The sequence below is a fragment of the Salmo salar genome, chromosome 11, assembly GCF_965601325.2.
Source record: "Salmo salar chromosome 11, fSalSal1, whole genome shotgun sequence".
NCBI lineage: Eukaryota > Metazoa > Chordata > Actinopteri > Salmoniformes > Salmonidae > Salmo > Salmo salar.
Genome location: NC_138301.1, coordinates 29028991 through 29054417, shown reverse-complemented (window position 1 = coordinate 29054417; position 25427 = coordinate 29028991). Strand labels below are relative to the sequence as shown.

The 25427-nt window shown below is 45.9% G+C and overlaps 1 protein-coding gene across 1 annotated transcript in view; it reads right to left on the bottom strand.

Annotated features, from left to right (window-relative positions):
• Window positions 1-3846: 3846 nt before the first annotated feature.
• Window positions 3847-25427, bottom strand: part of LOC106562389 (protein naked cuticle homolog 1) — a 40440-nt gene continuing 18859 nt past the window's right edge. Inside the window, exons 4-10 of the mRNA XM_014127253.3 lie at window positions 17383-17440; window positions 14152-14258; window positions 13718-13813; window positions 12104-12251; window positions 9805-9886; window positions 9461-9627; window positions 3847-8914 (exon numbers count right to left, since the gene is read on the bottom strand). Of these exons, the coding sequence (XP_013982728.2) occupies window positions 8376-8914; window positions 9461-9627; window positions 9805-9886; window positions 12104-12251; window positions 13718-13813; window positions 14152-14258; window positions 17383-17440 (1197 nt within the window). The 3' untranslated portion in view covers window positions 3847-8375. The remainder of the gene's footprint in view (window positions 8915-9460; window positions 9628-9804; window positions 9887-12103; window positions 12252-13717; window positions 13814-14151; window positions 14259-17382; window positions 17441-25427) is intronic.

The following is a 25427-nucleotide window of genomic DNA, read 5'->3' as shown; positions in this document are numbered from 1 at the left end:
AAAATTGTACACCCAATGTAGGCTAGTGCCACCTTGAGATAGGGTACAAAATAAAATAGTATGTTGTGATTCTCACCAAATATGTTGTCTTCACACACTATTCAAACCCCACAATCGAATAAACAGCTTATGAAGCTGCAGTAGTCTAGTGTGAGGGGTTATGTCAGTAGTCTAGTGTGAGGGGTTATGTCAGAGGAAACAGTCTTGCAGTAGTCGGAGTGTGAGGGGTTATGTCAGTAGTCTAGTGTGAGGGGTTATATCAGGGGAAACAGTGTTAAACAGTCTAGTGTGAGGGGTTATGGGAGGGGAAACGGTGTTGCAGTCATCTAGTGTGAGGGGTTATGGGAGGGGAAATGGTGTTGCAGTTGTCTAGTGTGTGTTAATAATGAAAAGCGAACCTGGTGAGCTTTTTGTTCGCATTTCCCTTTAAAGGGAACCGAACCTTGGAATTCAAGCGAATCGAACTCAGACCACCTCTCAAGATGGTCTCAGTTCGGTTCGCTTCTGGGCTCTTTTTAGGGGTTTGAGTTCCTTTGGAATGTTGACAATGCACAAGAAATTAAGCAAACTGCACTGGGTTCTATAATATATTTTTGTGACCTATAATGTATTTTTGTGGTCACAAAAATATATTATATAATATTTTTTCCAGTAATGAGTATTTTGACAAATTACATCAGATCTTTTCTCCTCAGATCTTTTTCAGAGCTAATCAGATTGGTCAAAAAATATTTGAATTGGGCTTCCTGTATAAACGCAGTGTTAGAGTAACCAGAGGTGTACATGCAGTTGAAGTTGTTAGTTTACATACACTTGGGTTGGAGTCATTAAAACCCGTTTTTCAACCACTGCACAAATTTCTTGTTAACAAAGTTATAGTTTTGGCAAGTCGGTTACAACATCTACTTTGTGATTTTTCAAACAATTATTTACAGACAGATAATTATTACAGACTTATAATTCACTGTATCACAATTCAAATGGGTCAGAAGTTTACATACACTAAGTTGACTGTGCCTTAAACAGCTAGGAAATGTCCAGAAAATGATGTCATGGCTGCTTCTGATAGGCTAATTGACATCATTTGAGTCAATTGGAGGTGTACCTGTGGATGTATTTCAAGGCCTACCTTCAAACTCAGTGCCTCTTTGCTTGACATCATGGGAAAATCAAAAGAAATCAGCCAAGACCTCAGAAAAAAAATTGTCGACCTCCACAAGTCTGCTTCATCCTTGGGAGCAATTTCCAAATGCCTGAAGGTACCACGTTCATCTGTACAAACAATGGTACGCAAGTATAAACACCATGGGACCACGCAGCCGTCATACCGCTCAGGAAGGAGATTAGTTCTGTCTCCTAGAGATGAACGTACTTTGGTGCGAGAAGTGCAAATCAATCCCAGAACAACAGCAAAGGACCTTGTGAAGATGCTGGAGGAAACAGGTACAAAAGTATCTATATCCACAGTAAAACGAGTTCTATATCGACATAACTTGAAAGGCCGCTCAGCAAGGAAGAAGCCACTGCTCCAAAACCGCCATAAAAAAGCCAGACTACGGTTTGCAACTGCACATGGGAACAAAGATCGTACTTTTTGGAGAAATGTCCTCTGATCTGATGAAGCAAAAATAGAACTGTTTGGCCATAATGACCATCGTTATGTTTGGAGGAAAAAGGGGGAGGCTTGCAAGCCGAAGAACACCATCCCAACCGTGAAGCACGGGGGTGGCAGCATCCTGTTGTGGGAGTGCTTTGCTGCAGGAGGGACTGGTGCACTTCACAAAATAGATGACATCATGAGGCAGGAAAATTATATGGATATAATGAAGCAACATCAATACATCAGTCAGGAAGTTAAAGCTTGGTCGCAAATGGGTCTTCCAAATGGACAATGACCCCAATAATACTTCCAAAGTTGTGGCAAAATGGCTTAAGGACAACAAAGTCAAGGTATTGTAGTGTCCATCACAAAGCCCTAACCTCAATCCTATGGAACATTTCTGGGCAGAACTGAAAAAGTGTGTGCGAGCAAGGAGGCCTACAAAGCTGACTCAGTTACACCAGCTCTGTCAGGAGGAATGGGCCAAAATTCACCCAACTTATTGTGGGAAGCTTGTGGAAGGCTACCCAAAACGTTTGAGCCAAGTTAAACAATTTAAAGGCAATGCTACCAAATACTAATTGAGTGTATGTAAACTTCTGACCCACTGGGAATGTGATGAAAGAAATAAAAGCTGAAATAAAGCAATCATTCTCTCTACTATTATTCTGACATTTCACATTCTTAAAATGAAGTAATGATCCTATCTGACCTAAGACAGGGCATTTTTACTAGGATTAAATGTCAGGAATTGTGAAAAACTGAGTTGAAATGTTTTTGGCTAAGGTGTATGTAAACTTCCGACTTCAACTGTATGAACGAATAATGATTTGATATTGTAGCTTTAAATATCCACTGTGTGATGGGAATGGAGCTCTTCCTCAGCTGAGTGAACAGAGCACCATCCTAACTGCCTTCTTTCCAACGTGTTCTCCCCATGTCTCTCAGGGGCCATCACAGAGTAATTGCTGTATTACAGTGGAGTTTGGGCTCATCTATAAATGATCAGGGCTCTATAATAACCCTCTGACCTGGGTTCATCTGAATGCTCACACACAGAGCACCAAACACACACACACACACAGAAAGAGAGACAGACAGAGAGAGAGAGACAGAGACACAGAGACAGAGAGAGAGAGAGAGAGAGAGAGAGAGAGAGGCCAAAGCAAGCAACTGAGCCAGATATTGATCTGAGGTCAGTCTAATTATTCCTGTGGTGATATCTCTCTGGTGCTCATCATGCTAAACCAACCAGCCTGCCCCACTCTGCTTTGCTCAGAGAGGATTAACAGGAGGCGACGCATACATTAGACGGCAAAAAGGAGAACAGAAATTCAGCAGAGCAGATACTTAGACAGTACAGGGCAAATCAAACACCTTAGAAATTATAGCAGTGCAATTTCCAATTTCTGCGTTAGTTAATAAACATAATACCAGTGAGTTCAAAAAGACATGTCAAAGTCACACGAATGCAAGAATCCAAAGAATGACTTTGAAAGACTGATCTTAGATATTGCTGTGTTTTCTATACCCACTCCTGGCTAACATATCTCCATGTAGACCCTGCAGTGGGCTGGGGATACGATTGATGTACTAAAAGATGAAATGAAGAAAGGGAGCTTTGGAAATGGTTTGATGTGTCAGTGTCGGAGGGATAGATACTGTTTATCATGATGCCGACTTCTCCAGACACACAAACATGGTTGATTTAAATGGGCTGTATTTGGGAGAGAATGGCAGGTCACGTTGCCGTGGACACTCTGTGGTCGTCCCAATGAGAGATAAGAGCTTAAGCTGCATATCAAAGGGTGTGCATGTAGAGAGCGTGGCATGGCGGGCAGCTGTTGCCAGCCAGATTTGGGAGCCCACCGAGGCTCCATGGGGTGGGATGGAAAGGATCCTCCCTCCTCCTTCCCCTCTCCTCCGACTCCCTCATCCCCACATGTTCCCACATTCAGCCACATCAAACAAACACATACACGGCACATCAAAACACACACACACAGACTAACGCACACACAAGCGGATAAAACAGCCCGAAATAAACCCAAACGCACAAACACCATGAGGAAATGTATGCATAAAAAACACCACTGGCACAGAGGTCCAGCAGAAACAGATTCCAAGACACACAGATAGGCGACCTGCGGTGGTTTAGATCACACACACACTCCCTCCCTCATCCATATACATCCAACACAAATACGCACAGCACAAAGCCACACAAAGAGGAGTCAGCAGACGTATTCTAGGGAACAGGTTCATACTTTAATGAAAGGGTATCTCCCTTGGCACAGTTCTGCTATCAAATAAATAAAGCAATTAATCAAAAACCATCTATATAAACTAAACAAAGTCATGAAAAAGCCATTAGGGAAAAGAGAGAAAGGGTCTGGTCTGCTATTGAGGAACTGAACAGCAAGTGCTAGACATGTTTCATTTGCAACAATCACAAAGAAGAAGTGAAGGAAGTGAGAGAAAGAGACAACTATCCTTCCCTGCTAGCACTGATTGGCACAGCGGATACAGTAGAGAAGTGACAAAATAGTAGGCAAGTGTGATAGCTTGGAAGAAATACTGTATATTTGCTCAGTCATTCAATTATTATAAATACGTTTATTCCTTCTACACGATACTGGTATAACCTTTCTGCAGTCCATATACTATTTACATTAGTTTAACATGTAGATACATTAATTTTACAAAACATAACTTAGTGGTGGAATACAGTGAGAAAATTAAATTCAGTCTTGTCTGTAAATACCAAAACTGAATACATTTACAGATGAAGAAGATACAGTGGAGCATTCTGGAGCAGAACTTTAGGTGCCGGTGAAGCTGGAGTGTCCCTTTAAAGAGGCACAGTGCACTACTTTTGACCAGAGACCCTGGGCCCTGGTCAAAAGTTGTACATTATATAGGGAATAGTGCTGCATTTCAAACGCACCACAGAGATATCTGTTCCAGTGGCTGCCCCACTAATACCACAGTACTCTAGAGGCACATGGCACCATTCATCTAGTGTCTGTGGTGTTGGGGGAAGATGGCAGAGGGATTGTAAGTTTAACTGAGGATGAGAACCCAAGCAGATCCCTGCCTATTAGCCATGGTGTCTGTCTGAGGGGATCACTGCAGACATCATCACACACACATATGCCTAATGACGACCACCATGAAGGGAGACACGGGACCTCTGCCTCTCCCTGGCTTGATATAGCCCCCAATGCAGCAACAAGCCATTTCCACCTTAAGCATGTCTATCCTATGGGCAGGTGCTAGTATCAACACCTCTACTGTTTAGCTGTGGTGTTGCCGTGGTGTGAAGACTACAACATGAGTTATAGTATTGTGATGGGCCCTGTCAGATGGGGTGCTGCGATGCTAGACCAGACAGATGACAGCGCCAAGCAGATCGCAGAGCGGCAGCGTTGTAGGGGAGAGAGGGGCTGTGGAATGGGGTGCAGCTGCGTTCCCCTTGGGGGTGGCTGAGGTGGGTGACTGTGTCCCGTGGTGAGGCCAGCCTGACTGGTGCCTCTGCTAATGCACAGCCTGCAGCTGTGTGAGGGAGTGCAGCACTGGAGCTCAGGACAAGCCTGGAATGCACCAGATTCCCTCAACTGACCCAAAACACACACTAACGGAAACTTGTAGTAAAAGCTCTAAACCTATACATGACCCAGAGTGGAAAGTTAGCTTTGATGTCCACACACCTGGTGTGAGGTTCAACACACCTGTAGGGGAATTTGTGAACTCTTCACACCTGCTCACAACGCATAGCCAGTAGTGAGGTCTATTAGCTCATACTGACTACCAATGTTCCCTCTAAGATGCGTGAGAGTGCAGGTGTGCAGCTCACCCAGGACTGTCATGCAGAATAAATATCAGCCCGCAAAGAAGTGCGAACTTTCTAGAGTTTTCCACATTAGTTAACACGATCAACGTTTCCGTTTACTGTGGGAAATGTGATTGAATCAATGCAATATTAGCCACTTTCAATGCAACATACCGAAACAAAACCATGCAAGAGATTTGTTGTAGGCAGAACGCATCGGAGTAGGATTTCATTGCATTGACAGGCACAACATAGGCCGTACTCTACACAGACCGGTGCCCCATAACCAATCAGAGCTGCAGTAGGCCTATATGCAAATAGACATTGCCATATATGGATCTGTGCCATTCACTTTGAACTGGACTGTTTACACAGCATGAGTGGTGGTGAGTAGATGAGTTTGTTTTGAGATCAAAGCCAGAGCTACATGTAGCGACGTGTGTACATGTGTTCATATCCTTCGCTAGTTAGTCAGTTATTAGCCCAGTTATAGATAATTTGTAGTCAGCAATGGGGGAGTGATTGCTTCCTACAAGAGCACAAAACGTGTGCATTTCTAGACATCTTTGAAAAGCAAGTCAGGTAAATTGCTTATTTGTCTTAAAGGGGCAGTGTAGCCAATTGGCAGAGGGTAGAATATTTTGCCTGATTCTCTGTAATAATAGTATGTGAATAATGATGCATTTAATTTCATAAAGTGGATTCTTGCATCAAACACCACAACATTTTCAGTCACCTCCTTGTCTGAAGGACAAGTGGATAAAGAGGTTAATGTCAAGCCCTGCATGTACTTTTCAAAAGTCTCATAGAATGTAGGCCTACATTGAACACCACACATTGTCTGCTACTGTAGGCTGAACGATAGAACAGCTATTTCCATGTTAACATATTATGGGATGAATTGTCTCCATTGTTTTTGATGGTTGGCCAGTCAAGTAGGCCTACATTATTGTCAAATAGCCACAGTAGCCTACTTGACCACTGTTAAAGGTGTACCCTAGCGGGTACAGCCTCAGTGTTCACATTAAACGTGCTTCGTAAGTTGCACCAAATTTTCACAATGTTCAAGTTTGCGCTCAGCAGACCTGAAATTTGCTCAGTGACGAAAAAAAAATAGAGGGAACATTGCTGATTACAGTATTTTCCTCTTTACCCTGGCCAGATTATACTCGGTCAGGAGCTCCTGGACCCAGATGCAGGCATACCGTAGTGACCTGTCCTAAACAGTGGTGTAGGGTTCTGATGGTTCACCTAGGGTGGGAGAGGATCTGAGAGGTCCTGTGTGGTTGAAGCTGCCTGTCTGACAGCAGGCCTTCAGCAGGGTGAGTTATGGTCCTGGTGGAGCCTGCGGGCTGGGCCTGGTGTCACCTAGCACCAGAGGAATGAGACAGACAGCTGAGAGCCTCCACCCCTGTCCAGCCAGCGTCATAAACAGAGCTTTGTTGCCTGAGTGCTGGGGACACATGGCGTGATGGCAGCCTGGTGAAACGGGTGCTGACAGCTGGGGAAACGGGTGCTGACAGCTGGGGACAGGGGGATGCCTCATGGGGGGACAGCGGTTAGGGTCATGTGTTATGATCAGACCTGGAGGATCATGGGACTGCTGTGGATTGTCAACCACCACATACTTATGATTCAGCTAATGAGAAAGAGCCTTACTGTGAACTGCTAACCACAACGATTAGACAGACACTGTTCAGAAGGCAGAGATGTACTTGAGAAGGTGTACACTGATCATTTGTGTGAAAGAACTGTGTGTGGTGATATTAGGTGGTGATATTAGAGGGAGTCAGAGTTGTATCTTTGATGGTCTAAATTGTATACATAGTGGTCTTTCAATATGGTACATCGGGAAAATGGGTTTGAGTGAGAAATAAATGTAGATTGTTGATACAAACGTCACATTATAAATAAAGCTTATAATGTTGATAATATATGTACATACAATATGTAGGTAAAAAAATGTAGGAGCGTTTCAACACTACATTACTGCAGATTGTGTCATCTTTAAAAAATAAAATAAAATGTAACTGAAAAATAGCATCTGATTATTAACAATAATAATAACACCAACAATTCCATTAATAACACTAGAGGTAGCAGCTGATTACAGTCTTCTATTCTCACTGAACATTTCAACATCGTTCTCTCAGGGAGGGTCCTGTATTGCATGTGAGATTCAGGAGCTGGATGATCTTGTCTTCATCATATCCAGCCGATGCCTGTCAGTCCTCTGTTCTGACAGCCCAAAGTGTCTCCAATGCAACTGCACCCACAAGTGCTTTTCAAGTGGTTTTCAGTGACGATAGGTGTGTCACAGCAGACAGGTAACACATGCTCTCACACACACACTGTATATTCATACACACAAATCTCTCTCACTCTCCAAACCAGACCCTCACTTCTCATTCCCCAAAACGTAGAGATATGTGAGGATGGCAGTGCCAGTATGGCTTCGTAAAGTCAGCTAGTCCATCAGAGTAGAGGGTTTCAGAGAACCAGACAGACAGAGAGGGATGAGAGGAGTCCTCTGAAGGATTACAGCCAAGTCTCTTTTCTCATTCTGTTCCTCTCAGGCTCCCCTGTTACATCCCTCTGCCAAGTCCTGCTCCTGGTTCATGGCAGGCCTGAAGACCAAGAAACTGTCCCGCTGCCTCAAAGGGACTCTTCATGCCTGGACAACCCCATAATAACCCTCTTCACCCTGCACCTCTCCCTGTCTGTCCAACTCCTCTTGATGTTCTGTCCTCTTAGCCCACAGGGCCATGCAAGACCCAACTCCCCCTAACAGTGACACAGTTCTGGCTGTGCTGTTGCTGTGCTGTGTGGGAGGGGCCTGTGTCTGTAGAGTCTACTGGCTTGGCAGTGGAGCCAAGTTGAGGTGGGGCTGTGAGAAGTTGCTCTGGGGCTGGGGGCAGCAGGGCAGGGAGCTGGCTGGCTGCCTCAGGACTGGTAGAAGTGGTGGTAGTGGTGGTGGTGTTCATGGTGGTGATGATGCTCGTGCCTTTGAACCATCTGGGCCAGCCCTCCTTCATAGAGGAGCACACTAGGTAGGTCCCTCACCTGCTCCTTCTCCACCACAGGCCCCACTGGAGCCCCCAGAGCCCGGTACTGCTGTTGGCCCTCCTTGGCCCTCTGCTTGTGCCTGCGGTAGGGGGCTGAGGACTGGTGAGGGGGGGCCTGGCTGGGTAGGGCTGGGGGAGGTGGGGCCCCTCTGCTCCTCATCACTCTGCCCATGGTGGTCTGTGTGGGGTGCGTGCGGCTGTGGGTCTTGGGGGAGCGCAGGGCGTGTTTACCTGAGTCTTTACTCGGTCGTGGGGGACAAAGGGTGTCAGGGCCTGGGGCAGCGCTGCTCTCCATGGCCACCTGTGAGCGACGGTGGTGGGAGTAGGTTTGGCCATTCTCTGGTTCATGAGAGCGAGACCTGGTCTGGTTCGATGGTCGGGTCTGTGGCTCTGCTTTCACAGGCTCTGTGGTGGGGGCTGGAGAGGGGAGAAATACAGCACAGGATAAATAACCCATGATGGGTCAATTGATACATCAATAACTTAATTGAAAGACGGAGAACTCATAAACGTTAATATTACCAGTTCCAATACTATTTTAATAACTTTTTCCATTTTTTCTGCTTTCTTTTTTTCACGGGACAAAGTGTATTTTTCTACTTTGAACTAGAGGGGGTCACACTAAAAAAATCCTCCCGTCAACACAGACATTTAAACAAAAGCAGTCCCATAATAAACAGAATTTAATTCACTTCATGACGAGGCCTGGCTCCTGAAGACATATCGTATTGTGCCCTGGTGGGTCCAGATGTTTTACTGGCCAGACCTACCTGCCTGTCTCCCTCCAAGCAGGTGCTGGGGTAATGAAGGCCTCTCTCTATCTGGACACAGCTTCAAAGTACCGCGGTGCTATGATCGGTCAGTGCCTCTAGTCTCCAATCTCTCCATCATCACCCCCGGCCCTAGCCCCCCCATCCCTCTGGCTTTCTACCCCCCCGGACCAGCCCACCTGGGCCAGCTCACCTGCTCCAAAGCGGGATGTGTAATTCTCGATGCCGGCCAGGTCTAGGTAGTGGTTCCTGCGCTCCAGGTTCTCATCCACACAGTGGCGCTGGCAGCCCTGACTGTGACCCTGACCCTGCTGGGTCAGAACCTGGTGCTGGATAGTGTGGTGGTCACTGTGATGACGCCTGGAGGGGAGAGAGATGGGACTTTACAACAGCTTGAAGCAGTATTTTAGCTCTCTATGATGTATTGCAAAACATACATTCTGTCGGTGTCAAAATAAATGTTATTAGTGTCAAAAATGCACAGATATACATTATTGTCTTGTAAAACATTGATGCAGGCTGTAAAACATCTGTTACCTGAGGAGGGCACGAGACTTCTTCTCCGCACTTTTAAGGTCTTCAATGCACCTGTCAGTCTTGGTTCTGGGGTGGGGCATGTCTGTGAGAGAGTGAGCAGCACATTATCAAAAAGAGCAGCCACACACACGCACGCAGATCTATTTCTCTCAGAAGAAAGAAACCTTTGTTCAATACTTCATTTATTTACTCCAGGCCTCATATAAGACAAAGAAAAAATATATACAGTACCAGTCAAAAGCTTGGGCACATCTACTCATTCAAGGGTTTTTCTTTATTTTTACTATTTTCTACATTGTAGAATAATAGTGAAGACACCAAAACTATGAAATAAACAAATCAAAATATATTTGAGATTCTTCAAAGTAGCAACCCTTTGCCTTGATGACTTATTTGCACATCCCTGGCATTCTCTCAACCAGCTTTACCTGGAATGATTTTCCAACAGTCTTGACGGAGTTCCCGCATATGCTGAGCACTTGTTGAGTGCTTTTCCTTCACTCTGCAGTCCAACTCATCCCAAACCATCTCAATTGGGTTGAGGTCAGGTGATTGGGGTGGCCAGTCATCTGATGCAGCACTCCATCACTCTCCTCCTTGGTCAAATAGCCCTTACACAGCCTGGAGGTGTGTTGGGTCATTGTCCTGTTGAAAAACAAATGATATCCCATCTGGTTTGCGCTTAGTGGGACTGGCGTAATGCTGCAGAATGCTGTGGTAGCCATGCTGTTTAAGTCTGCCTTGAATTCAAAATAAATCACAGGCTGTGTCACCATCATAGCACCCCCACACCACCTCCTCCATGCTTCATGGTGGGAACCACACACGCAGAGAACATCCGTTCACCTACTCTGCGTCTCACAAACAGACGGCGGTTGGAACCAAAAATTTCACATTTGGACAGGTTTCCACCAGTCTAATGTCCATTGCTCGTGTTTCTTGGCCCAAGCAAATCTCTTCTTCTTATTGGTGTCCTTTAGTAGTGGTTTCTTTGCAGCAATTCAACCATGAAGGCCTGATTCACACAGTCTCCTCTGAACAGTTGATGTTTCAATGTGTCTGTTACCTGAACTCTGTGAAGCAATTTCTGAGGCTGGTAACTCTAATGAACTTATCCTCTGCAGCAGAGGTAACTCTGGGTCTTCCTTTCCCGTGGCGGTCATCATGAGAGCTAGTTTCATCATAGCGCTTGATGTTTTTTGCGACTGCACTTAAAGCAACTTTCAAAGTTCTTCAAATTTTCCCGGATTGACTGACCTTCATGTCTTAAAGTAATGATGGTCTGTCGTTTCTCTTTGCTTATTTGAGCTGTTCTTTTACCAAATAGGGCTATCTTCTGCATACTACAACCTACCTTGTCACAACACAACTGATTGGCTCAAACGCATTAAGAAGGAAAGAAATTCCACAAAGGCAAAGGGTGGATACTTTGAAGAATCTCAAATATAAAATATATTTTGATTTGTTTAACACTTTTTTGGTTACTACATGATTCCATATGTGTTATTTCATAGTTCTGATGTCTTCACTATTAAATAGTAAAAATAAAGAAAACCCTGGAATGAGTAGTTGCGTCCAAACTTTTGACTGGTACTGTATATATAACCCAGAGTGTATTAATGAAGTGTTGTGGTTTGAAATTAGCCTGAAGACAGCTGAAATGTGCGTGAAGACAGCCAGCTAATGTTTCGTTTTCAAAGCCTGCTTCTTTTGAATCGCTTTTATAAATAGACACAACAACAGGAAGTAAACAAACAGGGCGTCATATTTAGTAGCAATTTTTTTTAAATTCTCAATACTTGTTTACCAAGTCGTCAGTTAGAAAAGTTACGTTGAATGTAGCTATATTTTACCGACAGCTCTGAGAAGTGGGGGGTGAGGGAGAAGAAGAAACACTTTGGAGAAAAATAAAATGGTTGTGGTTATCAAACGGAGTTGGTGCATCTCTTAAGGTTTCTTTCGGAGTATTTGAAGGCACTGGGGGGTTCTCAGCTCTGTCACTACTCCCATCATTAAAAATGAACCCCATTGTGCCGGAGAGATGGAGCAATGGAAGAGATGGAGACACAGGCAAAGAGTGAGAGAGAGAGAGAGAGAGGAGTCTGACATGCCTAAAGCAGGTGCCTTTCCGCATGACAACAAACAAGACTCTGGATGTGCTGACAGCAGAACAGTCAAGTAGGGGAGCCCAAAGAACACTGCTCTCTCCCCTCCCCTACCTCTTCTTCCCCCTCTATCTCCCCATCCTCCCTCCCTCCCCCTTCCCAGCCCTGTGATCCTCCCCCAGCCTGGTGGTTACCTGCGGGGCCCTGAGTGCAGCTCTGCCAGCGCTGGCTGGGGTCGGGGGCGACGGAGAGCTTGACCCGCAGTGTCTTGCTGCTGCTGGGGGAATGGTTGACCGACGTGTCCACCACCTCATAGATGGTGTGGAGCAGGCTGGTGATGTCCTGAGGAGGGGAGGGAGAGAGAGAGAGTGAGATGGTTTGAGTTAGTGCACAGCCGACAACTCAGTTACTGTAGTCTGTCTAGCATGTTACAGACAAACAGGAGAGATGAAGAGAAGAACATGCTGAGTTGTCAGTTGTTTTATTTCAGTGTTCTCCCTGTAAAGTGATCAGGCAGGGAGTACAAAGATGGGATAAATGCACAACAAGATATGTCTGGGAGATGGGAGGAGAAGTGCTAAAAGATGAACTGATGCACAACCCACTCTATAGCAGCTCTGCTCTTAATAGGTAGAGCTTTCATTACTCTTTCTCTCTGTAGGCTTTTTATGGTGGTTAGTGTAACTTTCGCAGTGGTTCAATTAAGAGCTTTTAAAAGTATTATCTCCCTCTCAATATCTCTCTCTTTCTCGCTCTTTGAAAGAGTCGAGTAGCTGAGGGCCATAGCACAGACCTTTGCCTCAGGGCTAAGAGTCAGACATAGACAGAGAGACGATAAGAGGGAAAATTCTGTAGGATGGGATTCCCGTAGAAAGGCCGAATAACAGCCACACACAAAGTCAGTGAGCACAGAGCAGACATCTGAAATCTGTACTCGCTTAAGTCTTTAAAAGCCTGTTCAGGAAGAGAGCAACATGAACATCCACAGATGGATCAATAACATAGTATGTTTAATTATACATATTTCAAGTCTTGTTAGGATTTTCCCTCTGAAGGTAATTACTGCATTTCTACTAATGTTCCCTGGACTGCCACTGCCAAGAAAAGGGTCTTACAAAACCACTCAGAAATTGGGACCTTTTTGGGCCTGTTAGCCTAGCTTCTGCTCTCGCTCCTCTAAAACGTCCAAATGCCTGCATTCCTATTGCCTTGCCTCTCTCTGAATGCAACATAAAGGCCTATTATGAGCTCTTTGGGGACTGGCTCCAGATACCGTTTCAAACGCTAAGACGTAAAAAAGCCTCCTATGTCATTTTTAGTTTTCCATTTTTTCATACGTCTGAAGAAATAAAAAAAAGGGAGCTGGAGAAGAAAGCTATTTCCTTCTTCTTCTTCTTTTTGTGTGAGCTGCCGCCTGCCGTCTCATGTGCCGCGGGGCCATGGGCGATGCCAAAGAAACTGGAGATCCAACCATCCCACTACACAGAGGACAGCTTCAGTCTCTTCACACCGTTTCAACTCAGCTCTCCAAAAATACAGGCCTCTCTGACTGCACTGCTCAGATCTTTACAAGGCAGCAGCCCGCCACTAGGTATCTATCGCTGGGAAGGAAAAAGTCTCTTTGGTTCCTAGTGGCTGTATTATTGAAATGGATGTATGTAACTTCATCTGGTTGTGTCTCACTTAGTCTATGTATCTGCATGTGTGTATTAGTTTGAAAGAGGAAAAGATCATGGGCAGGTAAAGAAAAGGAAAGCCCTGTTATGTATTAGAGTATGTTTGAATATAAAATGTGTTTGAACCCTTACCTCTCTGGTGACCTTGCCATTGTTGTCAAAATCATACAGCGTGAACGTCCACTCCTGTCTGTTGTCTTCCTCTACAGAGACGGCACACTCAAGCTCCTGAAACGAATCGCATTGCAATATAAGTATCAATACGTTCACGACTGTGTGCAAGTGTGCCTCCTTCCATCCCTGAAAGAGTATTATATTGTTGCTCTAGTTTTTCCCAGAAGCACTAATAAATGGTCCACGTTGGTGGTTCCCTGTAGCTCAGTTGGTAGAGCATGGTGTTTGCAACACCAGGGTTGTGGGTTCGTTTCCCACGGGGGGCCAGCACAGAAAATAAAATGTATGAAATGTATGCATTCACTACTGTAAGTCGCTCTGGATAAGAGCGTCTGCTAAATGACTAAAATGTAAACGTAAAAAAATGGTTCACAGGTCAACTTCACACTCACTTCAAACTGGAGCTGTTTCTGTGTGCCTGTGGGCACCTGGTTCTCTCTCCCCTGCATCTTCTCCTCCACACAGCAACTGTCCACCGTCTTCTCCGGGGGCAGCGCCACTGTAAGAACACACACGCAACCAAATGATAAGTTTACTGGTCGCGTACACAGTTTAGCAGATGTTGTAGCAGGTGCAGCGAAATGCTAATATTACTAGCTCCTAACAATGCAGTAAAATGTCAAATAAAATGTAAGAAAATACAAAAAAACGACAAGAAATCAACAACGGCGGGACGAATCTGATTAACAACCCAAATAGCACTGTAGCAGTAATCAAACGCAAACTATATCTATGTACACTGGGAGAATGTACACAAGATCAACTAAGAATGATATGTACAGCAGTAGATATGTACAGCAGTAGATATATTACAGTAAGCTACGTCAAGAATCCAGTGTATAAATAAGCATAAGGCACAGACACAAAATACTTTGGGGCTTGGATGCAAATCATTGTCATGGGAAAGTGCTAACATAGCCCCAGGACTGGTTGAGGAGGTGGATGACTAGAACATGGAACTGAACAGACATAACACACCCTACATGCCAAGAACAGGACATGATGCTACTGTATAATGTGGCTTAAGATATTACATTCTAAAGTGGGAACATCATCTGATCTGAACATCAAAGAACCCCGTGGGAGCCCTGCCTCAGTCTCTGTGCCCACTGTAGCTAAGCTCATAATGCTGGATGTTTCACTGAGTATTATAGCTTCCAGACATATAGCCCAGACAGACAGCGTCCATAGGGAGGCCCCACCTCGTCTGTCACACACACATCCTATTCCACCGCTACGCACATCCTCATGAACACTAGGCCCCAACTACAGTATCAAACCCTTATAGTGTATGTCAGCCCACCAACATCTCCTACTGTAACATGTCACAGTCCTTTCATATCCTCTCATCACATCATAATCCAATTAAAACCTCAGATGTTTCAGACCTGGGTACTACAAATGAAAAACAGACTGATAGGCCACGGGCAGAGGCCATGATTACACAGTCACTCCATGGGTCCAAGTAGTGCACTATTTATGGAATAGGGTGCCATTTCATTGGAACGCAGTTGGTGGCCATTTGGTTTTGCTTGTGCTCCTGCCCGACCAATCAGGATCAGGAGATGGCTGGGTTACTGCGCATGCACGTATACACACACACACAGCTCAGCTCCCCCCCAACCCCCTCCCCCCTGTTGCACTTTGAAGTTCCATTCTCAAACCTTTTGGCCGAGGATCAGACCAGCCGGCTGTAAAACAGAATAACTAATTAATTAAGCCAAGTCAAATCTGAAACAGCGTTTGTTGTGGTCGCCAAAGGAGCAGACAGACAGACACAACAGCCTCGTTCTCTTTCCTCCGTATCCAAGCAGATCAAAGAGAGAGGAACATGTCTGTCCCCCTCGGCTGCAGGCACAATGAAAGGCAGCGTCCTGGGGAGCAAAAACTTTTTGAAGGAGGAAAATTGAACCCTGTCTTTTGATCATCACAGATGCTCAAAGGTACCATTGTGCCGTGCGAGGGGGCAAATCTGTTGGGTAATAAGCCCAATGTGGAGATGGTGATGCTTATCTCCAGGCTAATGAAAAGACCCAGAGGAATACTGTAGGCTATGTCCCAGAGGGCACCCTATTTCCTATGTAGACATAATCTGATATCTCCCTCTCAGACTCTGACCCCCCTCGTCACTGAAATACAGTCAGCCTGCTCTTTATGAGTGGAACTAAATGCTGCCAGAGGATTGGCTGGTGATCTGATGGGAGTGGAGGAGGGACTGGGCTGGCACTCTCACAATGCGTTCATGCCTGATCCAACAGCCCTGCCATTACACACACACACACACACACACACACACACACACACACACACACACACACACACACACACACACACACACACACACACACACACACACACACACACACACACACACACACACACACACACACAAGACCGCTGTCACACACTCTCAGACCATCCACACAGAGGTGAAAGCTGAGAGTCAAGCAAGTGTGACCAGACACAGAGATACAGGTTTATACAGCTGATTGGGACTTCTAAGCCTCAGTTAATGGCCTTGTGAAAACTACATTTGAAAAGGCACAGAGGATGCAACTGCAAGATCCAAAGAGTCAAAACACATTACCATCTTGAATCCCTTTTGCTTCATCCCTCTGCAATTTTGCCAGCAAGTTCTTTTTTAATCCTCACAAACTTTCTTTGAAAATGCTTACTGAAGACCTGAGGAAAGACAAGCTTTCATATGTGCTTTGGCCTAACGATCATCTGTAACCTCTCTCTGGCTCTCTATGTCTGTCCCTTTCAACAAACCACTTTCATTCCTGGGTTATAAAGAATCAAAAAGCCGGAATGCTCCATAACGGCTTTCATTCAAGTTTAAATGTGATTTAAGAAATCTGTTAGTGAACCCCCAGGTCTAAAGAAGAATTGTACCAAACGGTAATCAAGAACTACTTTGATAATAAGTTGTCTCTCATAAGTTCTGACTGAAATGTACCACAAATAGTACTTACAAAGTCTGTAAGAGACCCATGGTGTGTCTACTCTTCTGAGAATGAGGGGAAGAGAAAGAGAGCAAGATGGCTCCTAAGCAGACACAGGGAGGGATTTTGACATGAACAAGGTGTGGTGTGAATGGTCATCTAACGTTATCATAATTACATGTTCTATAATAGGTTGTATTTATAGTGCTTTTCACCAGGTCTTTAGGCACCTTTATGAGGAGAGGACAGTGATGAGGACCAAAGCATACGTGGCCCACCACTTAAAATAAACCAGCCTGAACTAGCTCAACTCAATGACAAAACTAGCCAGCCGAGACACCCTGACCCACATATCTGGGCTGGTCCCATCCCAGTCTCCCCTGCCGCCAGTTAGGTAGCACAACAGAGCTCTGGTGCTCTTTTCCAGCTCAGTTCAGATGAAGGGGGAGGCCTTCCACCCTGATTCCTTAATCCAGGATCACACCACACAGGGGGAAAACAGAATAGATGGAGGTGGATTGCAAAACACAAAGGGGGAGGGGAGGGCCAGGTGAGAGAAAGGGGGGAGGAAAGGAGAAGGTAGGTAAGGGGGGAGAGAGGGACTGGGGGAGGGGTTCCATACATCCACCTCATCAGCACATTACAGGAGCTTAGTGGGGTGGGGGGGGGGGGTCATACCTTCTAAACGGTAATGTTCATCACTGATTCCCTCTGCACACGCCTTGTCCAACACATCCTGGAGAAAGAGAAACATACAGACACATTTATTTTAGTGCATTTGTCACGGACTATGCACAACAAATATATATTCCACCAGATTTAGCTACAGAGTTTATTTCCATGTTTGTAGAGAGGAAGAGAGGAGAGGAAGTAGAGAGGAAGAGTATAGTCACCATATAAACAAAGTATTCTAGATGGACACTGGAGATCTACATTAGAGCCGCCAATACATACTGACATGGCTAAATCCAAATGACAGTATTGAGCTCTATATATTTGTTTGACAACTGTGAGCTGAAGCTGAGCAGAACCAGAAAGTTAGAGAAGACAGTACTGTAATTGAAGAATCTAAACAGAGTGAGCGTACGACTGACTGCCACTGCCACACAGTACTGGAGTTGGTCAAAGAACGGCCTCAAACACTGGTCACAATCACACTCTTCCTGTGGGGAATTGTGGGTTGTCTGTGAGGCTATCGTCATTGGGTTAGAGATACGCTGGTGGGATTCAGTCCACCCGACCCGAGCCCCTCTCCTCTCCTGGCAGCCGTGTCTGTGAGCGCATACCAATGGGACTGCGTGATATGTGAGCACAGGGCTTCACCATGGAAAATGCCAACTCAGGTGTCTCTGTGGCATTAAAGTCATCTGGCCCAAAAACCATTACACACACACACCCCTGATCTGAGAGTTCTCTTTCACACACACACACACCCCTGATTTGAGAGTTCTCTTTTACACACACATCGGAAAAAGCTCTCTCTCTCGCTCTGGCATAGACATGCATGATACTGAAAACACTCTCACACCGTAAACCTACAGAGATATAACCCCAGAGACATACTAACTACATTATAAACACAGTACACCCTATCCCTTATGTATGAAGTACCTACTCCAACAATCAAATCATAAACCACTAAAACAACACCTGAGCTGCTTGATCTAGTCTATGTGGAGATCCTAGCTCTCTCCCCTCTCCGTGTTAAAGAGGTGGATTTATGAGAGTGAGAACGTGTAGGGGGGATTTGGGTTTAATCCAGTAGAGAGGTAGCGTTCAGCTGGTGTGATCCTAGCCCAGTCAGCCTAGTAGAGCAGCTCTGCAGTGTACTCAGTGGGGTGGCCCCTCAGGAGGAGTGTACACTACTCACTGACTGACACTGACTAAAGTGCACTAAATATGGAGTAGGGTGCCATTTGGGAGACAGCTTGACTGAGGCTGTCTGAATCATTAAAACCTCCTCAGGATGTAGCCAGGTTCCTCTCTCTCCCTCTGAGCCGAAACCTTACCAGCCTGCTATTTAAACTAGGCCTGACCCAGACTAATATGGTCAGGCCCAAAAGAAGCCAGCCCAGGAGATAAAAATCAGACACTGACTGTGTGGAAGAATTGAGAGTAGAGATCGAGAGAGGAGGGGAGTGGGCGGTGGGACGGTGGGGAGAGAGTTATATGAAGCGGTGTTGTGTTGCTGCTTAGGCGCTCAGCCCCTGCCTGCTTTGCCTTTGAGAGGCAGCCAGCAGAGCAGTCTGCAGCAGACAGGGTAAGTAACAGGAGAGCCTCTCCATGTGCACGCTGCTTTACAAGATATCCCTGTCCAACACAAGAACACAATCAGAGACCTGAATGTCTCAGCACTGCTGAAATCCTGCTGCCAACACACATCTGTAAAGCATTTCTGAATGCCTTGTATTTACAGATCCTCAGCGGGGGGCTCTGAATGTAGTACAGATTAAGCTGTACAGTGCAGTGCAGTGCAGTGCAGTGTGTGTGTGAGAGAGAGAGAGAGAGAGAGAGAGAGAGAGAGAGAGAGAGAGAGAGAGAGAGAGAGAGAGAGAGAGAGAGAGCTGCAGTCAGATGGCTGTCCCTGAGTGGCGTCAGGACTATCTCTGCAGGTCAGGCAGAGTTCTTCAGGTCAGAGGAGGGCAGCTCTGGAGTGCCAGCTGACAACTTAATTGACAGTAGTACTGCAGCCAGTATTGGCACCACAGCCACAGAGCTCCAGGTCTACAGTACTCTTCACAATTAAGGTCCAGGCCTGTACAGTAACTCCAGCCTATGACCCAGCCAAGGCCCCAGCCTCCTTCCATAAACCCCCAGAAAAATCACCCCTCAATCAACATTCCTCCAGCCTCTCACACACACACACTCACTATCACTCACGCATAGTATTGAGTCGAGAACATTTTCTGTTTTTGATGAATGACACAAAATGGAGGGATTAGCCAAAAACATGAGAACAGGGAAAAGAGGAATGTGCTAATTGGTTGTTGTCTGTGATGATGGATGGCAGCAGTATTATTAGTATGCTGGGGTTACTCCGGGATCTGCTCTTGGCATCTCTGCTTAATGTTGAAAATGTTTTAATACATTCAGTAAAAACCCGAGAGAGTCTTTCTCCCTCTCTCCCTCTCTCACCACCTTTCTCGCCCCCTTCTCGTTTCTCTCTCTCACTCCCTCTCCTTTCTCTCACTCCTCTCCTTCGCTCTCTCACTCCCCCTCCCCCTCTCTTGCCCCCTCTCCTTTCTCTCCCTCACTCCCTCTACCCCCTCGCTCTCACCCCCTTCTCGTTTCTCTCTCCCTTGCCTCTCTCCCCCTCCCTCCTCCTCTCTCCCATTCCCTCTATCTCTCCATCACTCCCCCTCTCCTCTCTCACTCACTCCCCCTCTCACTCACTCCCCCTCGCCCCCCTCTCATTTCTCTCTCTCACTCCCTCTCGTTTCTCTCTCACTCCTATGAGAATATATTCCCCTCTCTCCCTCGCCCCCCTCTCAGTTCGCTCTCACTCCCTCTCCTTTCTCTCACTCCTCTCCTTCGCTCTCTCATTCCCCCTCCCTCCTCTCCTTTCTCTCTCACTCCCTCTACCCCCTCGCTCTCACCCCCTTCTCGTTTCTCTCTCCCTTGCCTCTCTCCCCCTCCCTCCTCCTCTCTCCCATTCCCTCCATCACTCCCTCTCTCCTCCATCACTCCCTCTCTCCTCCATCAATCCCTCTCGTTTCTCTCATCCCCTCATCAAAAGACCTGACCGCTAAACGGCAGGAGGAATATGATAAGAGAAACAACAGAACTAGGCAGAAAGAATCATTTGAAGTATATTTTTTCTCTTCTACTTTCTAGAATGTGCCGTTCAGAGAACTGGGCAATTCGACACACACTCAAAGTTTGAACTCAGACCAGAACTGCCCAAAATTCCCCATTTTAAGATTCCTCTGGTCCTGGCAGTGAAGTGACTGAATGTCTCTCATTCTTTCTTTCAGGGCCTTGTCCCAAAGGAACAATAAGGCCACTCTCTTTGTCCAGCAGCTCCAGGGCCTGTTGTGGCCCTGTCAGCAGGCTTTAATGGAGCTACAATAACACTTTCAGTGAGGCTCAGGTCCTCACCTCCTCACCAGGCAGGCAGAGGGCTGGACAGAGGGCTGGACCAGCTTTATTCAGCCCTATGAGAATGAAGTTTAATCCCCTGAACCTCACTTCTGACTCTGGTGGTGACACACTGAGCACTCCATTGTCTTCAGCCCCTCCCTGCCACGTCAGCATCTCCATTTAGATCAATGGAGGACCTGGCCCAGGCCCGCACCCCTCAGGCCCTCACCCCTCTCTACTGTGGGACTGACTGCTCTTTTCTTCCTGGGGATCTCACAGGGACCTCACAGCTCCCAGGTTTGAGGATTAGGGAATGGGGATAGTGACTAGTGACCTCTGTCCTCTTTTAGGGGGTTCTAAAAAAGGTTTAGGACTTGTTTTTGTTCATTGATGGATTCTTGGCTGGCTTAATAGATGGAAGACTTCACACAGGATGCTTACTGATTTTTTTTTATTCACACTTCAAAGTTGTTTCATCCTCTGCTTCAGGGCCAATGTGAGATTCAATACACAAGTGACGATATCAAAGAATAATTTATACTATTCTTAAAATGTTTTTCAGTGATTGCATCTTTTGTTCAGCCAACCTTTATTCTTTATCTTCAATGACCGTGTTTTCCACTGGCTATAAGCATGGTAATCAGCTGACCTTAAAAGAGCCATCCATCTTGACCTGTTGTGTCAGGCCAATGAGCCAATCACAGGCCTGTCTGGTGACCTTTGTCCTATGTTGGGTCAAGGGTCACAATAGGAGTGCAGCTTAAGACAAACAGAGTCAGGGACAAGGCCAAGAGCTGCACCACTTTGATCATCTCAAGAAGACCTCAATGAACACCGCATCTTCCTGTATCTTTCATACCTTCAGTAACCGTCTTCCATACTATATATGCTAATCAAATGTGCTTCTCTGGTCTAACTCTATACCAAACAAAAAAGTGAAGGCCCAGCTGCTCATTTGAGAAATAGTCGAGGAGAATGAATTGCTCAGATGAACATTGTGTGATACTGTACGTGTAAAGGTCTTTTGGCTTTTTTTACTGTGTGTTCACGACTGGTGTTATGGAGTGTTTATGAAGGTTTTACGAAGACTACAGTGAAGTGTCACTTTCCCAGCTCTGCAGAACGTATTTGGGCGCTACGCCAGAGCTTCAGAGTATCATGAAAGGCTGTAAGCAAATTAACAAGCCTCTTTCCTCCAATGCTTGGGACCACCAAAAACAATTTTCCAGACATGATGTTTAATGTTCTGTGGAAACCAAAGTTTAAAGCATTTTGCTTTCAACAGGAGCCAGACCCTTCAGAGCGTTTTCTCTTCTGGGCTTGGAGGATGGAGGATTGTATGGCCCCAGTGTGTTTTAAAGTTGTTAAAGACCCTTCACAGAAAGTGATTTATTCCTAGAGCAGTATAAGACAGGAACACAGTGTGACTGTGCTGCAATACAGCATCCCAGCTAGCTACATCAGTACTGGACAGTCTGCCCGCTCTGTCTACTAGGGTTGTTTGATTTAACCTTTGAATCAAAATGGCGGACCCACGTCAATGAGACACATAAATATGGATTTGAATAAGGGAAAATAAAGGAAAACCCAGATTTGCGTATTTACAAATAATAATATTTTTAAGAACTAACATTGGTTATATTGAGAGTTTATGTGAGCCAAGGAACCACTGACTGCAGGGGTGAAGAGCAAATCATAGACTGACTGAAGTTTGGCAAGTTAGGGCATGAGGTTGCCATGGGGGCCCACAAGCCTTACCCTGGCACTGTGTTCACAGACAGACTGGGCCGTGTGTGTGTGTGTGTGTGTGTGTGTGTGTGTGTGTGTGTGTGTGTGTGTGTGTGTGTGTGTGTGTGTGTGTGTGTGTGTGTGTGTGTGTGTGTGTGTGTGTGTGTGTGTGTGTGTGTGTGTGTGTGTGTGTGTGTGTGTGTGTGTGTGTGTGTGTGTGTGTGTGTGTGTGTGTGTGTGTGTGTGTGTGTGTGTGTGTGTACGCGCGCGTGTGTGCATAAGTGCATGTGTAATTACATGTGCGCGACTGTGTGGTTGTGAGCGCATTCCGTGTATGAGTGTGTGTGATACTACCATATGTGTGTTTACGTGTGTAAGTGTGGGGTTGTGAAAAGTCCTACAAGGCCCTGGTCTCTACGCTGTCTGCCTCCACCCAACACAGGCGGCTGACAATTTACGCGGGACGACAGCTCCCCCTGATCGTGCGCCAGCCAGCCGGGGCGCAGGGCTCGGTGGAGGCCATCCGGAGGCCTCGAGAGCAGCGTTGGGTTGGAGCAGTGTTACTAGTTACTGGCACTCCTTCAAAACCCAGGAAAAATCTCATTATGAGAGTGAAGAATTGGGTTGGGTGCCTCCCGCTGCTCTCTACTCTGCTCTCCCAGGCAGTGCTGGAACTGGAGAACACCTTCAGGTCTGACATTTAGACTGGAGCAAGACAGGCCCACGATGCCGAGCAGGGAGGGAAACAACACATGAAAGGCCATTTAGGGAATGTGAGAAAGACAAACAGAGCGAGGAAGACAAGAGAGAGAGGAGAACAAGGAAATGGTTGGTGGCCATGTTTGTCTGGTTGTCTGTCTGTTAGGCCTGCGGGGTCCTTTTGACAGAGACACAGAGGATCACAGCCCACAGGCCTCACCCAAAGCCAGAGGAAATGTAACCTTTATTTAACTAGGCAAGTCAGTTAAGAACAAATTCTTATTTACAATGATGGCCTACACCGGCCAAACACGGATGACGCTGGGCAAATTGTGCGCCGCCCTATGGGACTCCCAATCACGGCCGGTTGTGATACAGCCTGGATTCGAACCAGGATGTCTGTAGTGACACGTCTAACACTGGGATGCTGTGCCTTAGACCACTGCGCCACTACGGAGCCCAGGTATAAAAAGAGGAAAAGGGTTTTAAATGTAGAAATTGTCCAGGTGATACAACAACTAAGTCAAGACAGGGTTATGAATAACCTAGAAAACCACACCATTGCTAACATCTGAAATGTATATATAAATTCAATTCATAATGAAAGAAATCAACTAAAACTGCTAGTTTGTAAAGCCAAGACATTTCCAAATGGCTTGGTGACAATACTATAGGTTGCAGCACACAAATGGCTAACGTTGAAAGCTTAGAACTAAAACAACAAAAAGTATATTGGTTTTAGGGCTGCAAATGAGCTTAAGGTGTAGTGTTACTGGAGCAGGACCTCTTGAGAGGAAATGCCCATCCCCTCTCCGCCCCCAACAGACTAAGCTGAGACACTCCGGAGGCTGGTTCAAAGGTTTGGGTCTGGTGCTGCGACTATATCCTTGAGAAGGGGGATCTAGATCAGAGAGTTAGAAGTGCAGTGACCCTTTTAATTGTGTGGTACTGTTTGGGAAAACAGAAAGCATCAGCAGACACCAGACAGCAGCTTAGAGCTAGGTTGAAAACTGAGTCAAATGCAGTGGAGCTACATGGATTTGTCCAATAACAAATGCAAATTTGTGTTTTCTGTTGCCATAATGAACACGACCCAAGACTCAGCTTCAGTTCTTCATGTGAACCGCTCCTCCTCCTCACTTGTCTCTACCCGATATTTAACAGCCACAGTCAGACAAGGCGGCACGTACCGACAAAACACGACACCTTGAGATCGTTCCAAGATAGAAAGTGTTGTTGTGAGGTAGTGAACGGAGCACTGCCTCTAAGCATGGCTTCCAAAAGGATCGGTTTGCACACAAGAAATTAAGATCTCAGAAAATCATAATGTAGCGAACCTGTCAGGAAACAGAAAGACACATCTACCAGGGTGGAGAAAGCAGACAGCCAATTATTGTGCAACACATCTGTTAGATCAACAGCCATCTCTGTGTCCGCGTGTGTGTGTTGAGTAAACATAATGTAGGTGTCTGCATGTAGCATGTAGAACTATGAGCCAGAACCAGAGAGACCTGTTCTGTTGTTCAACTGTGAAGAGCCTATCCTCTTGGGCCAAAACATTTGATGCTACTTTGAGGTATTTCTTGGGTTCCCTCCAAAATCATAGATACTTGGACAGACTCCAACATCATAGATCTTTATTATGCATAACTGCATAAAAGCAGAGGAAAGGCCGTTTGAAATGCCAAGAAGAGACATATCTGTTTTCTTTTACAATGCTATTTGATGCACATTTGATAATCAACTGAACGTTATTCGCTGAGATCAAAGCATGTCAAGGCAATCCGAGGTTTGATCTTGAGGTTCTTTTCAACTTGTGAGCCAAGTCCAGCCTGATCAGATAAAACTCTCTTCAAGGAAACAAAGAATGTTTCCTTGAACTCTAACTGGACCATAACAACTCACTGACTGAACTCCAGGTCGCCCGTTTGAAACACCACGCCAGACGGTCGGAGGATGACGCTGGCTAATTGGACACTTCTGAAGGAGCAGAGTGGACCAGACACATTCATTGCAGTCGGCGAGGTTACGGTGTAGACTCTGCGGCCCCAAGCATGACACTGCTCACTCACAGCAAACCCACTTGTCTTCCTTTCCTGCCTGTGACCCAGGAAGGAAATTATTGCCACAGGCTGGGGATTCGTCAGCAGTCAGTCAGCCAGTCATGTTGGAGGAAGCTGCCTTATGATGTGTATGGTATACAGTGAGCAGCACCA